The sequence below is a fragment of the Drosophila willistoni genome, unplaced genomic scaffold, assembly GCF_018902025.1.
Source record: "Drosophila willistoni isolate 14030-0811.24 unplaced genomic scaffold, UCI_dwil_1.1 Seg531, whole genome shotgun sequence".
Taxonomy (NCBI): Eukaryota; Metazoa; Arthropoda; class Insecta; order Diptera; family Drosophilidae; genus Drosophila; species Drosophila willistoni.
The window spans coordinates 1,311,277-1,331,104 of record NW_025814459.1 but is presented as its reverse complement, the minus strand read 5'-3'; the positions used below and the strand labels follow the sequence as shown (position 1 = coordinate 1,331,104).

The window sequence follows — 19,828 nt, the reverse complement described above, 5'->3', positions numbered from 1 at the left end:
GTTTCTTCTGAATATCTGCAGGGATCTATTGGTTTTCCGAATTACTTTGGGTAATTCGTACACTATCATTTCCATTACTGGAATTACCTCGGTTGGAATTACCTGGGTGGAGCTATTTCGGTTGGAATTGTTTCTTCCTAGGTTATTGTAGCGTGAGTTACCACGATATCCACCTGTATTATTGTTACTCCTATAACCGTTATTTTGATAATTACCTCTGCCTTGGTAATTATTTTGTCCATTTCTATTGTATTGACGGTAGTGCAGGACTGTTGTTAGTTCGTTCATGTCACGGAATATGCCTGCTTTTAGTACGTTACGTACTTGATTGTTAATGCAGTTCTTAGTTAGTGCCTCTGTAGCGATTGAAAGTGTATACTTCTTGTCTACTTTGACGGTTGTACCATCGTGTATAAAGGCTCCTTCCAGAAATTCAGTAAGCTTTTCGACCTCTTGGGCGTACTGGCTTGTTGTTTTGTTTCTCTGGGGTAGGTTTTTTAGTTTTGCTGCTATTGACGCTACTGATTCTGTTTTTACATTAGTGGCAATACGATTAATTATTGCTTCTATTGTCTGTTCAGAGGTTATCAAATTTCTAGTGTAGCCTTTAAGTTTTGTTTTTATTAAGCACACTGCTGTTTCTTCATGGTTGCCTTTTAGTGAATTTAACAAACTCAATGAATCCATGAACCTCTGGAGACTTTCTGTTCTGCCATCAAACTCTGGAATAAGGTTTGAGGCCATCTTCAAAATAACAGTGACTGTTTGAGTCATTTTTGTATTTTCTTTCTTGGCTGGTTTATAAACGGTTATTTTGGTTTGATCTGACCTCGTTGATCATTAATATTGAAATTTCCAAATCATTTGTTTGTTTATATTCAATATTATGTCTTTTTATTGCCTTTATTGCCTTTTGTTTGCCTTTTGTTTGCAGTCACTATAGAATGCATTTGCCGGTGTTTTATGCCACGTACTTAGCTTTCTATAGTGAGGCACTTACAAGACTTTTTTAATTCTTGTGCAAATATTCTAGCTTTTGTTATTATTTCATCCCGAATATCCATAGTTTGGTAAAAATTTTATAGATCAATTGTCTCTATGGGTTGGTCGAATAGGTTGTGCAATCCCAGCAAGAGACCAAAATGTTTTTCAAGAAAGCGAAACAATCTTAACTCTGATGAAAATGGAACCAGAGTTCCATTTTCTACAATTTATCGGTCGCTTATGTTGAGTTTTACCACCGTGGCGGGTTCTCGGAGTTCTCACTTTGCATTCGCTTTTTTCATTACCGGTGAACCAGTCTTCAGTTGGACTCCGGCCTTTAAATAACGATGTTCTCAACACCATGTATTCGAAGCTTATGGACCTAAAGCTAATAATAATTGATGAGATATCAATGCACTGTGGTCCAAAATCCAGATTTTGTGGCATTAACTGGAAGGAATGCAGTTACAGAGTTGAAACTTTGCACATATAACCATGTTAAGATGCATAATAAAAAATACAAAAATTGGTGTGATTTGACCACGCCCTCTTGACCTCCCATACCAGCCCACGCAGCATATACGTAATGTGATTTAAATTAATTTGGGATTCAAATAATTATAGCAATTAAAAGTCAACAACTTAAATTTTAGTATTTTATTTTGAACTGTTAATAATAAAAAAAAATTTTGTTTCTTGATTAAGCGAAAATCTGGATTTTGGACCATAGTGCAATGGTGGGTGCGAAAATGTTGTCTAATTTGGATAGTCGGCTAAAACAAATATTTAGAACAACGGAATATTATATATAATATAATATTTTGGCGGAATTTCAATAATTGCCTTTGGAGACTTAAAACAACTTTCTCCAGTTGGTGATGGGTGGATATTCCATTCTAACCCAAGAGACAATTACGGCGTTATTGCAGGGACTGCTTTTTGGGATCTGTTTAAGTTTTATGAACTCACAGAAATCATGCGACAACGCGAAGATTGTGCTTTTGCAGTAGCGTTGAATAATTTGTCAGAAGGCAAAATCACCGATAGCGATATTGCTTTAATAAAAGGAAGGGAAGTCAATACTGGAGTGTTGAACACAATCCCTGATGAAGCGATACGACTATTTTATTCAAATGCAAAGGCAAACAGTTATAACATAATGAAACTGGCAAAAATCAATACTGATGAATTTATTTCGCATCGGTGACTCCTGCAAATGAAATAAGGATCTTGAAAAACGTTAAAGGATTCAAAAACCTCGGATACCCAAGGCCTCCCATATACGCTCATCCTTAAAACTACCGCGAAGTATATGATAATAGTCAATATCAATACTAGTGACGGATTACTGAATGGAGCAAGTGGACAACTTGTGGGAGTTGTCTGCTTACCAAGTGGAAAAGTATCGACACTTTGGGTTAAGTTTTTGGAGGAGTAAGTTGTTATGTTCTAAGAACTTTCCAATATCAAAAAAATGAACAGGTATCAATAGAACGCAGCCAGTTTCCTGTTGTGACTGCTGAAGCAATGACAATACATAAAACCCAAGGTGCCACTTATAACAAAGTAGCAGTGACCTTGCAAGTTGGCATGAACCGATCTGCCATTTATGTAGCTTGCAGTAGAGCAACCAATACATCGGGATTATACATTATCGGAAAATTTTCTCCACCGAGGAAAATACAAGAATCTGACCCAGTCTACATTGAGCTAAACAGTCTCAGAACCGAGAAACTTCTGACTCCTTGCCACAATTGGATTCTCGACAAACCATCAGACAATTTTCTGGTATATTATCACAATATACAAGGTTTGCATCTAGATATATGTATATGTAAACTCTGCAGATATCCTATGCTTTGTGAAAAGCTGGACTAAAGAGGAAGAAGAATGTGGCCTAAATGGATATGATGTAATTGCAAGGATAAATGGATCCGCCCAAGTGGACAACAGAAGATCCCATAATGGAATTATTGTGTACGCGAAGACGGCAAGTGTACAAAACTCGGTTGTTTTTGAACAGAGAATCCTGGAAACGGAAACTCCGAGTCAGATATGCCAACTAGTAGCATTCAAGCACATGGAAACTGCTTATACCGTCACGTACAGAAATCCATCGTTTCCTGTAACGCAATTTAGAAGGACAATTGCGACATTGATAGAAGAATTGCAAGTGCGCTACAATAAAATAGTTGTTTTGGGCAACTTCAACATATGTCGCTCAACAGGCCAGGATCAATTAGAGTCCACGTTGAATAGCCTGGGATTGTCAAGTGTTCTCAATAACATCCCAACAACAAAACAATTGACCGACATCGACTGGGCATTTTCAAGTATCCGCCAACCCCATATCAAAGCCCAACTTTACGAAGCACCATATAGTCATCATGATGGCATATTTGTTGGTGTGGAATAGACATTTCCGTAAAATTTCGGTTTTTTTCTGTCTCTTTACTTCGCTCTTGACTTTACAGGAATCTTCAACAAAGCTGCTGACTGTTCGCACTTTGATTACTTTAGTTGTGAGTCTGGTCATAGCTGGAATTCAGACTATGCTTTAATATAACTTATGTTATGAATTCATATTGATTTTGATTTGGAAACGCGGGAACAAGATCGTAGGCAAGATGCATTGGCACGTGCTGGACGACGACCCGATAGAGACTACAGGCTGCAGGAACAGGCCTGAATAACACGGACCCGCCGTATTACGCAACAAGATCCTACTTATCGTTCAATGGAGCAGGAGGCCAACACTGCTCAGCATATTGCTTGGAGACAGGATGACTCGTTCAGGCAGCGAAAGCGCAAACGGGACGCAGAAGTACACTTCGTTGCTCGCCAAGATGGCCTGATGGCCTGAGGTCTTTTTCAGAACGTAGCGATGCATCCTGAACTTATTAAAACGAAATATTTCTCTGGTCCAAGGAAAATATAAATCTCTTAAACAATAATTTTCCTTTTCTCTAACTTTCTCAAATAGTATAGTAACGAAGCAAAACATCCCGATCGTATTAAAAAGGGAATATTTGTTTGGTCTAAGGAAAGTATACATATAATCTCTTAAACTATTATTTTCCCTCTGAATTCTGGAGACTCCTGGTTTTCATTATCTTTAATATTTTCCCTTTGAACATTCTGTAAAATTTGTTCAAATAATTCTTCCTGCATTGTATCATATTTTTTCCTGTTGGCCTCAATTATGATTTTGTTATTATTATATGTAATTTCGTTGTCCTGATTTACAATGTCAATATCTTCGCTGCGCCAGGGGAAAAAGAGCGTCACGAGTTCTCCAAAATAATCTGGCCTGGATAGATCTTTGCTGAACCTTCTCCATCTCAGAATATACATATGGATGTTTTCGTTTCCTCATGTATCCTGATCCATTTTGTACCTGATATTCGTCAGGTACCTCATTAATGTTACTATCTTCTTCTATAGTCCCATTATTTTTTTCTGCAGGATTTCCTTCATCGATGTTATCATCATCCTCCATAACAGTCTCATCCGACACACGGTGTTTACGAGACAACTTACGTTCATAAAGGGCAGCGAATTCGGCTAGACATTCGTCTTCCATAGATTCTGGTCTAAGTACGTAATACTCAAGAAGTCCTGCAACATAAATATCCGTCGAACCAGGAGGCAGTCTTTCCAACTCCTTCTTTGACTTTATCATCCGAACTCTTTGTTCAGGATGAGAGGTATTTATGAATATATTTCCCTGGCTCGTTTCTGACATGTGAAGCCCTAGAATATTATAAACGGCTTCTTGAGCTGAGATCTCTGATCAGTTTATGAACTTGCTACCAAGATGCTGCAATTTTTCCTTAATTGATCGGTCTCGATGACCACCTGCAGTAATTTCATCCATGGCTTCGCGTAGCAGTTCTGATACTCCTCTATTCGATTTATTTATATAATTTATGATATAACTACAGCAACCATATGCATCCAATATAAATTGGATATCCATATTTGCTCTGTGTAGCTTTAATATATCTTCATTATATGCGTTCAGCATAATATCAGTGAACTTTCTTCGAAGGATTATTTGAGGCTTCTTTAAGCTTGTTCGAATAGCTTGAATATAATCTGCATATTCAAGGTCCAAACGACTAAGAAAATTTTCAAAATTATTTAACTCTATTTGTTCATTATTTGGGAGGTTTCTTTTTTCTTCCAAGAGCTCTTGAATGCGTTTCCAATATTCTTTATACTGCTCTTGAACAGTTTCCTCCTCACCAAAGGGATTTAGAATTCTAGTTTCTGGCATTGGCAGATAGGGAATGTTAAACCGACATTTGCTTTCTCTACGAATTTCTCTTTTGCAAGTGGCACTATGTTTATGGTATTGATACATAAGAACATCTTGAAGCTCCTCAATATCTCCGTTAGTAGTAATGAACATATCAATGAATCTAATAACATCTTCTGTGTTCAACGAATCATTAGTATTCTCCATTTTTGGAGCTCCGTTTAGCCAATACATCCCATGAGAGTGTGGTAAGCCACGTTGTTCAAATTCAATTCTCCAATAATAATGAGACAGTTCAAAGTCGCCAAAAATATCTTTACTTTTGAAAAGTTTCATTAACTGATGAAGCCGGTGATCAAAATATCTAGAGCATGTCGCAGGGTCTGAGCGGATCAACCGAGCTTTTTCTGATGCTGACAGATTCGATGCATCCTCTTCACTGATAATTCTTCTGTCTATAAGAAAGGATAGAATTACCAGAAGGTCATTCCATTTGGTCTCGGCCGCTGAGAGAGTAATGAAAAAGTTGGCAGTCCAAACTGGCGAATCATAGCTAAAACTTTTTTCTTCTCCGCCTAAAGATGATATCCATCTTCATGATGGACCAGGCTATTGACGGAGGATTCATCCATCATGTTAGCCGCGGTAACATGAGCCGTGCCCGATTTTTTTCTAAGGCAAATAGAAATGACATTTTTTATGCGAGTCATTTCGTAGCGTTTGTACATGTACAAAATTTTTGGTACCTTTGCGCAGCGTCGGTCATAGTACCGAAGTTGACACTTTGCTTTGCGACCATATGTTGTTTTTGCCTTTAAAATTTGTCCACATGAAATCGATGGAAATGACAGCTCTTCAGCATCTTCCTGTATAGTCATGTCTACAGGTCGACGGCCCTCACTGGGAGCCATTGCTATTCGTGCAATAATTCCATTTTCAACGGGCTTATTTTCCAATCAAGTTTCTTGACCACCAGGATTTAAATTGTCTTCATCCTAGGTGCCTTCTGGTTCAGGGTCGGCTTTCATTTGTTCGGCAAGGAGTTGTTCTACAATTGGGCGATCTCGGTCATCAGCAATAAATGGTACTTCCTCATTATTTCCGAGTTCGCCAAGCCAATTGGGTAAGACAGAAATACCATGCTTTTGTTAATGCAGCCATAACTTTTGCTGGTCGAATAGTCTCAGTCATGAAACTATGTCTGTACTCTAGTTTCTGTTTTAGGAGTATTTGCACCACATGGGTGTTATCAAAGCTGCGGGGCAGAGCTGTTACTGTATCATTTACGGAAATAGGTACATTAACAACTGCTCCTCTTACTGCGCACTGTCTTTCATAGCCTAGGGAAATAATTCGGATAAATGGGATTACGGGTGAAATAAGTCTTTCTTCTAGGTATGTAGTATCCTGCATGCATTAGGGAGTTTGAGCGAATGCAAAACCTTCTGAAAGGCATAAGTTTGGAATTTTTCCAGTATTTATTGCTCTGTGGCATGTAAAGCAGAAAATAAGTGTAAGGGCTTTTGAGATGTCCAATCAAATCCAATTTGATTTTTGATCAAACTCTTTACATTTTGTTTAAAAAAAAGTGCCACCACAGCTCGTGCATGTTTCAGTGGGGCCCATCTTGATATTCTTTAGGTACGCTTGGCGTACGGCACTTCTTCGCTGCTGTGTCTGCAAGTCTCTTTGTTGTTGCGACTGTTCAGCACTGGCGTCTCTTTTTCGTTGCGATTGACGCTGAGACTCCACTTCTCGATTCTGAGAGTCTTGCCGAAAATTAATAACTCGTGCCTCATTCATGTCTTGTATCTGTTGCGCCAATATTCGGGCTTGCCTTCGAATCACTCTTCGTTGAGATGAATTTAAATTCTGTTCCCGTCTTCTTGTGATTGTATTCCGTCTTGCAATTTGCCGGATATTTGCATCACGGTTCCGCTCTCCTTCTCTGTAGTCATGATTCTGTCGACGAGTGACATGTTCAGCAGTGTTTCGGGCCTGCTCCTCTGCCCTGTAATCGTCACCCTGTCTACAAGCAAAATGTTGAGCAGTGTTGGCCTCCTCCTCCATCAGACCATGAACGGGATCCTGTCGCGCAATACGATGGGCCTGTGTGTTTCGGGCCTGTTCATCTGCCCTGTAAACGTCATCCTGTCTGCGAGCAAAATGTTGAGCAGTGTTGGCCTCCTGCTCCATCGGACCATAAACGGGATCCTGTCGCGCAATGGGCCTGTGTGTTTCGGGCCTGTTCCTCTGCTCTGTATTCGTCATACTGTCTACGAGCGACATGTTGAGCAGTGTTGGCCTCCTGCTCCATCGAACCATAAAGACGATCTTGTCGCGCAATACGATGGGCCTGGGTGTTTCGGGCCTGTTCCCCTGCACTTTAATCTTCATCCTGTCGCCGAACCAAATGTTAAGCAGTGTTGGCCTGCTGCTCCTCCACTCTGTAGGCTCTATTGGCTCGACGTCTGGCACGTGCCAATGCGTCTTGTCTACGATCGCGTTTTCGTCTTTCCAAATCATTTTGCCAAATATCTGTCATCCGTTGTCTATTCCTTTCGTGAACTTCGTTGATATTTCGTTGGCCGTAAGTTCGACTCCGATTTGCAACTTCTCGTCGTCGCTGCTTAGCAGATTTTTTTGACAAACGAGGCATTTCTAAACCTTTATTCTCCTTAAAAAATAAATTCGCTATAAAAATAGATAATATGTTATGTTCTGAAAGTGAGATAATATAATTTAGATATGTAAAATGTAAATAGAAGCTGAAAATTAGATAATATGTAAAATGTAAATAGAAGCTGAGAATTAGATAATGTGTAAAATGTAAATAGAAGCTGAAAATTAAAAAATATGTAAAATGTAAATAGAAGCTGTAAATAGAATGTGTCAAAGATTAGTCTTGAAAAAGACTAGTCAACAAACAGACATCAAATGGCAAGGTTTTCCAAAATTTGCATGTCCAAAAGCTGCACTGTCTTCACTCGCGATCGCAGAAGTTATATCAACTCTATTCAAAAACACAAGTTACTTTACAAATTTAAAAGATTTCGTATTCTTACTTTAGCACAATTGGAAAACGCGCAATTATTCTGTTGTCCGTTTTTTAATGTGACCAAAGCCAAAAAAGTTTATACACTTGTCCGAAATACTGCAAAAATACTAAATAAGAACAAACCCGATAGTAGAACAAACACGATAACCCGATTTTTTGGCAAATAACACTACGCATTCATCGAACTTTAAATTTTAACAATTTAGAAAACAATTCCTTGTATATGTACGCTGACCATATTGTTATGTTAAAGAAAAAATTTATTATTTTCCTCCAACAAATATACTGAATATTTGCTAAAAGGGCTGATAGAGCGGGATAAAATCGATATTTTTAGTATTATCGATACAATCGATAGTTAAAACAATTTATGAAAAAATTGTTACTATTTAAGAAATAGTTTTTTGAAATGAAATAATTAGATTATTACAGATTTACTTATTCCTTAGGAAGACTTTGAATGAAAACTTTCTATGTTGTAATTTATATTATATATGTTTATGTACATACATACATATGTATGTTTCGAAATGCAATGTGCATATGTACATATGTGCATATATATGTATATTCATTCATTACATTTATTGATTTAAATATAAAATATTATTTTGAATTGTTTCATCTTGTTAAATATATGTAAATTATATATACATACATACAAAAACGATCGGCACGCATGTGTGTGTGCGCTTTACAGCTCTGTTGACTTCGAACAATGACGTAGTAGCACAGCACAGCCGATGCATATTGGCTGTAACTTATGTTTTATTTATTCGATCTTAATAAAATTTTGGAATATGATGTTTTACGTGAAGATCTATCTTATTCGTAAATTTGGTAAAGATACTCCCACTGCTTCCCTGGTTTTTCGTATAGCACTTAATGATATAGTGGGCCGATCCTTACAGTTTTCATACTTTATCTGCTCCGGGCTAAAAAAAGCTCAAATATCAAATTTCATTCCGATAGCTCTTAAGATGCCAGCGTGAAGTTGATTTGCACAGACGGACGGACAGACGGACATGGCTATATCGACTCAGCTTCTCATGCTGATCAAGAATATATATACTTTATAGGGTCGGAAACGTCTCCTTCTGTGCGTTACAAACATCTGACCTGTGATCGACTCAGTTTCATGCTGATCAAGAATATACAGCTGTGTTCACGAAAATAGCAGTGCAGTAGATGCTAACAAAGATTCAAACATTTTTCACATATTCCTTTTTATACATTCAGTTTTTTGACTTTGGTTTTGTAAAATGGTATGTAGGCATAGGAAAACTGAAATAATTCCGTTAATTTTACTAATTTTTAAGTTGTTTTTCACATTTTTGTGCTTAACCCCACAAATTTCGCTGTTCACAAAAATAGCAGTGTTTCGTTTAATTGCGAAAAAAGCAAAAAAAAAAGTTAACAAATTTGTCAGTAGTAAGTGTAATTAATTATTTATTATTTGAGACAAGAAACGCTAAAATTTTCATGGTTGTCGGAAGAGGAACGCATTGCTATGCTGAGAAGACGGAGTGGCTCGAAAACCTTAAAAACCAAGGTAAATCTTTAAAAAAAATATAAATTTTAGTTAGATCTTCTGCAAAGATGGTCTCTGCTGCCCTAGACTACCAAAAAAACTCGAAAAACGTGGCATAAAACGCGTAAAAACGGCTTCAGACGACTGTCACATTAAAAGGTACATCAGATTCAATCAGTTTGCGTCTTATAATTTCGTCAAACATGATCTAAACGTGTCGGTAAGGAGTGTCACTTGTCGGTGTAGAATCCTAGAACAAGAGCTAATATCGCGAAGTCGAAGGAAAGTCCCACTCTTGACTTTGAAGCCTGTAAATCACGTTTGTACTTTGACAAAACTCCATATGAATCTTCATATTGCAAAGTAGCGTAATATTCTCGGGCCACGCGTCCTTAAGATAGTTCTGTTTGGTGGGGCAGGGTCTAAACAGTATGTACGTCGCCCAGAATATACGAAATACCAACCAAACGACACGCTAAAACGGTTAAGCAATCCGGCATGATTTGGACTTGTTTCTCATATAAAGGACTTGGTCCAATACATAAGATTCATGAAAATATGAATCGAAATATCTACGTGGACATCATAAGGAAGGTTTAGCTCTCCTATATTATATGGAATCTGCCCATAAAATGGACATATCACCGGTCTAAAGACCCAAAACCTAGGATCAAACTCAAAAAATTTGTTTTCAATTCGAAGGAATCGATGTTATGCCAGGGCCAGCTCAGTCGTCGGATTGGTAACCCATTAAATATGTATGGGGAAACATTCAGAGAAGCGTCACAAAGAAAAAACCGTCCAATAAGGCTTACCATTGGGAAGTTTTCCATGAAAAATGGCTACAGATCCCAGGTCAGCATTGCTGGAGTCGGTGCGGCGCAGGTGCCAACCGGCTATTGCCAATAATTGGTTCAGAACTAAGTATAAAGTCTTAAGAACCAAAGCTAACCTGAATTTAAAAATCTCAAATATCTTAGAATCGACAGATTTTAATTCTCAGTTGTCACTGCTATTTTAATGAACAGCTCAAAATGCCCTTTCTTCAGTATCTTGCTCATTTCTGAAAATGGGGGACTCTTTGTTCAGTCCAAAATAGTACTAATATTATTATATATAAATATAGATTATGAATTTATAAAAGATTGGTGCATTTTTGGTCTTTTTAATATGATTTATCAACTTTAAAGTCAAAGCTTAGGGGCACTGCTATTTTCGTGAACACAGCTGTATGTACATATAAGTATATAAAGTATTATGGGGTCGGAAACGACCCTGTGCGTTACAAAAATCTGACCAATACAAAAAATCTTTTTAAATTGTGGCATCATTATCAATTCAACTGCCGCCGTGTGCAGACGTGTTTTTTAATGCACTCCGCAAAAATTGAGTGTAAAAAAAAAGACCGCGTTTGCAAAAATTTGTGTAGGGCTCTCAGTCGTCTCAGAGACGCCTATTTACAATCATATTGCTATTAGAGCAATCTAATAGTTCTAATAGCAATAAATACTAAGTTGCAACAACAAAAAGCGTAATTTTTACAAAAGCCATGTCCACCAATTCGGGCCCAAGCTCTCTCGATCCCCACCAGCAACAGCTATAAGAACTAATTGTACAACAACAACGTGAGCGTCGACTCTCGGTCCAACGCAACAACGCGTACTTTTCGATGGTGTCGCCGACCCCAATGAATGCTAACGTAAGCAATAACACCGAAAGTGCCAGCCACTCAGCAATCAACAGCAACTTACCGTGGAAAGAGCAGTGTGCTTCTCCATCAATATCGATAACTGGGTCACCGATTGCATCGACCAGCCCCGTCAGCTTGTTGACAGCAACTACTGCAACGTCTGCCGAAGTATTGACCTGCCTCAAGCCGTCAACGACAAGTCGCCCAGAGTCAGCCACAATAGTAAACCCAACGACTTCTGTCCAAACTGGAATGGATAGATATATTAAAATAACTAAGCGGAAGCTAAGCCCGCAAAAGAAAAAAAGTGGCAATACGCCGAAAATAACCAAACCAAATGAACGAGTAGCACCCCTTTGCGGGAATCGTTTTAAAATTCTTGCCGATCAGCAAGACGATCAAGCCGGCGCTGTAGATAAAGTTAAATCGGCTAGACCACCCCCTTTATACATCCGTGGCGCCAACTGCAGCGCCCTGATTTCGAAGCTAGTAGAAACAGTAGGGGCAAATAACTTTGTTGTAACCCCTCTTAATAGGGGTAACATTAAAGAAATTAAATGTCAAACCCATCATCGTCATCGAAAAGTACCTCCGTAATGCTAACATCAACTTCTATACCTACCAACTAAAAAGCAGTAAAGGTTGCGTTAAAGGGGATTGAGCCATCGGTCCCTACTCAAGAAATAGCAGACGCGTTGGTCGAAAAAGGCTTTGCTGTCAAGTCCGTTGTCAACATCATCAACAGGAACAAAGTCGCACAGCCACTCTTTAAAATCGAGCTCCAACCTGATGCAAAGCGGTCGAAGCCAAATGAAGTGCACCCGATCTACAACCTACAGCTTCTATTGCACAGAAGAATCACCGTAGAGGAGCCCCATAAGAGACGCCAACCACCGTAGTGTAAAAACTGACAGGAATACAACCACACCTCTAACAATTGCAATCTTAGGTCAGTGTGTGTTGGCTGCGGCGAACATCATAAAGATGGAATTTGCACCAAGGACAGAAACAACGTCGCACTAAGACTATGCAGTAACTGTGGAGGGAACCACACGGCCAACTACAGAGGATGTCCTGTCTTCAAGGATCTTAAATCACACCTAAACGGGCGCAAACCTCCAGCTGAACCAAAAATCACCTTCAACGCCTCCAAAACTACAGTGGAGGTATTCTTCGCCAAGGCTGTTAGATTATCTAACATGCCTGCTACAACCAGTCCTAGTGTATGCTTCGCTAGTGCGCTCCGAACTGGACAGACGGAGCCCGCATAAGAGACTCCGTCGCTCCACCATCTACAGAATCCGCCACCTAGCGCACCAGAATTTGGCCAGCAAACTCCAAGTGCTTTATAGGCCCTATTGATCTCACTTAATCAAAACATGACCACTTTTATGACGTTCATGCAAAACTGCATGCAGGAACTGATGCGGAATCAAAACCAGAACCAGAAGCTTTTCGAGAATAGATAATGGCTTCCCTTCGTCTATGTCTTTGGAATGCTAACGGCATCTGCAAGCACAAAAATGAACTGCACCTATTCCTAGACTCAAGTGAAATCGACGTTTTGCTGATTTCTGAAACACATTTAAGATCAACAAATAATTTTCAAATACCAAAATATACCTATAATAATATAACCGTCCAAACCGGCGGATAGAACAATTAGTAACGGAAAAACGACGTCTAAGAAGAGAATGGCAGATTACTCGATCACCAGCAGCAAAACTTCGCCTAAGGCAAGCTAATCCCAACCTCTCCAAGGCGTTAAGATAAGAGGAAAGCTGGGCTCAAAGGAAATACATAGAAAAGCTCAGTCCAACCAGCACTAAACATCCTTTGTGGAAAGCCCATCTTAAAATGGTTTTTCAGCCAAATCTAACATCAAACTCATCTGTACTTCCCCTTCGAACACGTTAACGGATAGTGAGTACTCGGAACTCCAATCGGACGAGATCACTGCAGTTATTAAAAACCACATAAAACCGAAAAAAGCCCCTGGCCATGACCTAATCACACCGAAAATGATCCTAGAACTCCCTATCATTGCAATACAATATATCTGCAAACTGTTCAACGCTCTAATAAAAATTGGCTACTTCCCAAGGACATGGAAAAAGTCGACTATCATCATGATTCCTAAAGTGGGAAAGGACAAAACCCAGCCATCATCCTATAGGCCAATTAGTTTGCTGCCATGTCTTTCGAAGCTTTTTGAAAAGATCCTGCAGATCCGCCTAAACTCATTTCTGGCATCGGAGAACACAATCCCTTCACACCAGTTCGGCTTTCGCGAAAAACATGGTACAATTGAACAAGTCAATCGCATAACATCCGAAATACGAACAGCATTCGAACTAAAAGAATACTGTGCGGCTGTCTTTCTCGACGTTGCCCAGGCTTTCGATAGAGTTTGGCTGGAGGGTCTGATGCAAAAACTGCCACCGTACACACACAAACTCATGGAATCTTACCTTTACAATAGGAAATTGTAAGATGTAATGGCTCCGTCTCGGCTGATTTTGAAATCAAAGCTGGTGTACCGCAAGGCAGTGTACTCGGCCCATTGCTCTACCTGCTGTACACTGCAGACTTACCAACGAGTTTAGGACTTACAACGTCCACTTTTGCCGAATGCAAACATGTTACATTTACGCTTAACAGAAGAAACTGTCCAGCTCTAATGCTAAACAACGTACCAGTTCCACAAGCCGTGGATGTCACTTACCTTGGCATCCACCTAGACAGAAGACTAACTTGGCACAAGCACATCGAAGCAAAAAAGTCACAGCTTAAACTGAAAGCGAGTAGCCTACATTGGATCATCAATGCTCGGTCCCCTCTACGTCTGGAGTATAAAGTCCTCCAATACAACTCCGTACTGAAACCCATTTGGACTTACGGAGCCGTACTATGGGGAAATGCAAGTACCAGCAATGTCGATATTATACAAAGAGCGTAGTCGAAGATTTTAAGATCAATCACGGGGGCCCCGTGGTATATACGAAACGACAACATTCAAAATGATCTAAATATACCTAGCGTAAAATCTGAAATAGGTACTCAACAACTAAAGTATTCTGCGAAAATGGATGCACACCCAAATGTTCTTGCCAATTCCCTTACGCGAACTAATAATAGAACTCGTCTTAAAAGAATTGACAGACCAACCCAATAACAAGTGATTGGGGCCGCCTGCAATATCCCCAGGATTTATCTTAAGTACTAGACTAAGAATAATATCTCAAACTTGTTGTTAGGCTCTAATTTAAGAGTAGATTCAACAAATATATATTAAACGTAAAAAAAAAAAAAAAAATTGTGGCAAAACCATGGGCTGGAATCATTTGAATCTTACCTTTACTACGGTTTTCCAGTTTGTTTCATCTGGGTTTTTTAAGTCGATAGCTATGACGCGATAGTTTGGGGCATTTTTATTTGTACGAAAATAAATTGTCGTTCCTTCATTTGTAATATACTGAAATGAATGGGAAGACAATTTTATCGTATTTACGAGGTACAATTCAAAAACGTCTTTTTTGTTTTCTTTTAATACTCAGATACTTACATTGTAATCGGATTCAAATTTCCCAACAATTGTTTTGGCAGTTAGTTTTGATGTTATCTCCACTTCCGGTTTTAAATCAGCGTAGTATACAATGTTATCTCGACAGTCCTTTACAATAGCCATAATTAAATAATTGCCACAATCAGATACTACAGACTGGCTGAAAAAATTTATCTGTTTATAATGGTATGACTATAAAAATTTCTTTGTATCTGTTTAACAAAAAACATTGTATTCATCTGAATCGGCTTCGCAAATTCAGAAAAACATATTGAAAAATGTCAAGTTTTCTTTAAACCACAACAAAATGCATTCACACGTTGTAAAAAACATTTAACAATATATGGTAACAACGGCAATATTCAACTGCCAAAAACGTGGGTCATTAGAATAAGTATTTTTAATAACAATTGTCGCCTCCTAGACAATTTTTGTATAGTTGTGTATGTATGTGGACACAACACATTTGTAAATAAAATCAGTTCCTATTTTGAATTCAACGAATAAAGACTGGGTTATTTTTCTTCTCCCTGGAATCCCTATTTACTATAATAATCTGGATTACATATGCCCACCTAGGTTTACCCAAACAGTGTTCAAACTTAACCGCCAAAATAAGCACACTTCAAACTAGCCGCCAAAAAAAGAACAGACTTGCAACGCTACAATACATAAAAAATAACGTCTATTAACACTAAACCTCGCTTTTTAGCCGAGTTTGCAGTTTTTGGCTACAATGGAGTTGCATCTCTGATGTTCGCTTTTTCGCTCGATGTTAGATTCGAATTTTGAATGAAGATGGCAGAAACTAGGTCAAATGGCGGATTGTGGCTTTTCCCACTTTGATGGCTATAGATAATGAAAGAGTTCCCAAAAAAATTGCAAGGATATACAAACTTTGACGCGGTCGAAGTTAGCCCCGGCCCTCTGGTTTAAGGTAGTTTTTGGTGGTCTGCACCATTCGCTCTGCTTGGCCGTTTGTTGCTGGGTAAAACGGTGCTGATCTAATGTGTCGAATTAGATTGTTGTGGAGGAATGCCTTGAACTCCTCGGAGGTAAATGCTGTGCCATTGTCTGACACTAACTGATTTGGTAACCCATGCGTAGCGAACAGTTGCCTGAGAACTTTGATTGTAGCCGCTGTAGAAGTGGAGCTAACAACCGCAACCTCTAGCGATTTTGAGTAAGAATCAACGACCAGAAGAAAGGTTTTTCCTTGAAAAGGTCCTGCAAAGTCGATGTGTAGACGGGACCACGGCCGCTTGGCTGACTCCCAATGAAGCACCGGTGCCTCTGAATCATCGTTGCGATTCTGCTGGCATGAAGTACATTTCTTAACAATGAGCTCAATCTCTGCGTCAATGTTTGGCCACCAAACATAGCTAACGACTTCATTTTTACAATGCCTGGATGAGCGGCATGTAGAGCAGCTAAAATTGTTGCTCTGGATTTTGGTGGAATTACGGCGCGATTGACCCAAATCAAAAATCCTTTATTTGTAGAGAGCTGTTCCCGACGGCAATAGTATAGATAAGCATTATCTGATTGCTCCAATTTCATATCAGGGTATCCCCTTAACACCCAGTTTGATACCTTCGCCAATAAGGGGTCCTTTGATGTTTGAGCGGCAATCGACTCAGCACTTACGATTGTCGTTGCTGCTAATTCGATCATAAGCACATCGTCGATGCCAATAGGGTCTGATATGCGACCATAGACATAGTTGTGGAACTTCTTTACTCCAGCTACCAAGGCAAAAGCTTCTCGATCAATCTGAGCATAATTTCGCTCAGCTTTGGATAAGGTACGGGAGTAAAAAGCGATGGGTTTCTCCGCCCCATTGGGCTTTTGTGACTTAAAACTGCACCGAGTCCATATGGCGACGCATCACAAGCTAGAACTAGTGGCAATGAACCATCGTAATGCACTAGTACGTCGTCTGACCCAATGAGTTCCTTAAGTGTAGAAAAAGACTTCTCACACTGTTTGTCCCACCTCCAAAATGCATTATTATCCAAAAGACGATGTAAGGGTTCTGCCACTGTTGCTTTATGTGGCAAAAATGAGTGATTAAAATTTAGTAGTCCTAAGAAAGCCTGCAACTGCTTTTTATCCTTAGGTGCTGGTGCGTCTTTGATTGCCGAGACTTTATCGGCACATGGTCGGATACCAGTTGAGTCAATTTTGAACCCTAAAAACTCAACGAATGGTACTCCGAATTGGCATTTGTCCTTGCGTAGTCGCAGTCCGGCTTTATTAAAACGTATAAACAGTTCCTGTAATCTAGTGGCCAATTCCGTTTCCGTTTTTCCCATTATTACAATGCCATCAAAATATGATGAGACTCCGGAAATATTCTGTACCATATTCTCAATACAGCTTTGAAAAATGCCTGGTGCAGATGAAATGCCGAATTGCAATCGAGTAACTTTGAATGCACCCTTATGTGTACTGATTGTTTGCAACAAAGACGAGTTTTCTCGGCGAGATGTTTAATGTGACTGGCGGGCCAGTGTAACATCCAAGTTCTGTTGAGAATAAGTGTTTGAACTTATTCAGAATGCTTGCGATCTGTACGTCACTGCCCACTGAATGTATGCCCTTGATACTGATGCCTACCAGAAGGTCGCTACAACCGCTTTTAGTGACGATGACTGGTAGATTATCAATATTACGACCGTTGTAATGAATTGATACATCAAAAACTTCTAGTATCTGGATTGGGTTGTGTTGGTAGTCACTAAACCCCGGATCGTATTTGTAAACCTTTGGCTTGGTTGTTGGCCAGATACGACATAAGTGCGCAACGTCACTATAGTTACGTCAGATCCAGAATCCACTTCAAAAGTACACGATTTACCATTAATCTGTACCGTGATCGACGATTCATTATTCTTCATCCCTCATGCCGCATACAAAACGATCACGCAGCATTCTGTCCAACGCTGCTCCAAAATTGCAACTCACTGCCAATGACCGCAGCGCTGCCAGATAGTTTCCGCTGGTCTCATCCGGATGTTGATCACGTTTGTGAAAATGATAAAATGCCGCGATTTCCGATGGACGTGCACAAAGATGATCAGTTAGAATCTTCTCAATTTGGTCTAACGGTAATGTACTGACCTGGTTTGGAAACGCCAATGATGTCAAAAGATCGTAGACTGGTGCTCCGACCAATGTGAGGAAAGATGCTTTTTTGCGACCCTCGTCTTTGACATCATTGGCAAGCAGGAACAATTTAAATCGCTCCAAATATGAGCCCCATTTATTTGGCTGTCCCAAATCAAACGGTTCCAAACTTCCAACTGTCGTCATAATTGGGTTCCGTTGAGTATATTTAGCACTCGTAGAATCAATTACTTCCTTCTTTTCCTCAAAAACGCCGGCCAATCTAATCTCTCCAAATTCACCAGCAAGCGACTCTGCCATGCAAATGTGTGTGTAAACGTTTGCAAAATTTCACCACAGCATGTATATGTAAACGTATATGTATGCTTTTGTGCGTGACAATTTTTTGATGTTTTGCGTCAAAAATTCCAAGTTTTATTTCGGATGATAATTAGCATCCCATCCTCGTCGCCAGTTTGAAATATCTACTTAGAATGTTTATTGATTAAGTGATACAGAGTTACATATGAATATCGTAAGTTAAAGCGCTTGTGCTTGCTGCGAACGACAGGGCTGGACTGTCTTATTGAAACGAAAAAAGTAAAGCGTTGCGCAAAATGCTTGAAGCATTCAAGCAATAAAGGGTTCATTAATGAATTAGTATGTTCATTGTGCAGTAAAGGACACCATACTCTTGTACATTTTGAAGAAAAACAGGAGAGAGTTAGTACTTGTGTAAAGGCTCAACCAATTGGCCGCAGCCCAAATACAAGATAAAAAAGTAAATGGAGGATATAAAACTCTAAAACCCCTTATTGACAGTGGTTCACAGAACAGTATTTTATAAAGAGGCCGCTCAAATATTAAAATTACCTAAAATTAAATAACATACAGAAATAAGTGGCGAGTCCTCAATAAACACGCATTCACACGCTGTAGGAAAGACGATATACTATAACAACGGCACGATGTCAAGTGGCCAATTAACAATTTTCGACCCCTGAAAACGTGGGTCATTAAAATAAGTATTTTTACAGAAAATTGTCGTCTCATAGATTGTAATATTTCATATACAGAACACGTTGGTTTCAACAAATGAAGATCGGGATTTTAAGTAAATGAAATTCCCTATTCAATATCATTTTTACTTTTGTTCCAGAAAAAAAATTTGAAGACTACGCTAAATCACGGAACCTTAAGTTTTTAACGCAATTTATATGTATAATCCGTGGCTCTGAATTTCCCTTGTTTTAGTAATGTAATTAGCATATTTACAATACACAATATCTCTTAGATCTGAATAAAAATCAACATCGAAAGCATCCAACATAGCTGAGAGTATTATTTTTGTATTTAATGTTTTACATACTTTGCTAGTTGTTTGTAAATGTGTGGACTGTATTTATTTTATATTCGGTTAGAGTGTTATTATTTAAATAACAATAAATACGACTGTTCTATGATGTTGTCAAAATGTAAGTGACTTAAGTACGCATGCATTTGAAGCTGAACAACATGCTTTCTTCATGAATGTCTCATACTCATCCGTCTGTTCAAGTTATGCGTTTAATTCCCGAATTTGTCGATACTATGCGCAGTACGTTCAAGTGCCCCTACGACACCAGGACAAA

At 39.0% G+C, this 19,828-nt stretch overlaps 1 protein-coding gene across 3 annotated transcripts in view; it reads right to left on the bottom strand.

Moving 5' to 3' along the window:
- LOC6653298 (prolyl endopeptidase) overlaps positions 1 to 19,828 on the bottom strand; it is a 140,890-nt gene that overhangs the window by 49,467 nt on the left and 71,595 nt on the right. For 2 of the 3 annotated variants that reach the window (XM_023181496.2, XM_002075638.4), the window contains exons 4-5: positions 15,090 to 15,249; positions 14,880 to 14,999 (exon numbers count right to left, since the gene is read on the bottom strand). In XM_023181496.2, coding sequence (XP_023037264.1) covers positions 14,880 to 14,999; positions 15,090 to 15,249 — 280 coding nt within the window. The remainder of the gene's footprint in view (positions 1 to 14,879; positions 15,000 to 15,089; positions 15,250 to 19,828) is intronic. The other variant, XM_023181497.2, reaches the window with a different exon arrangement.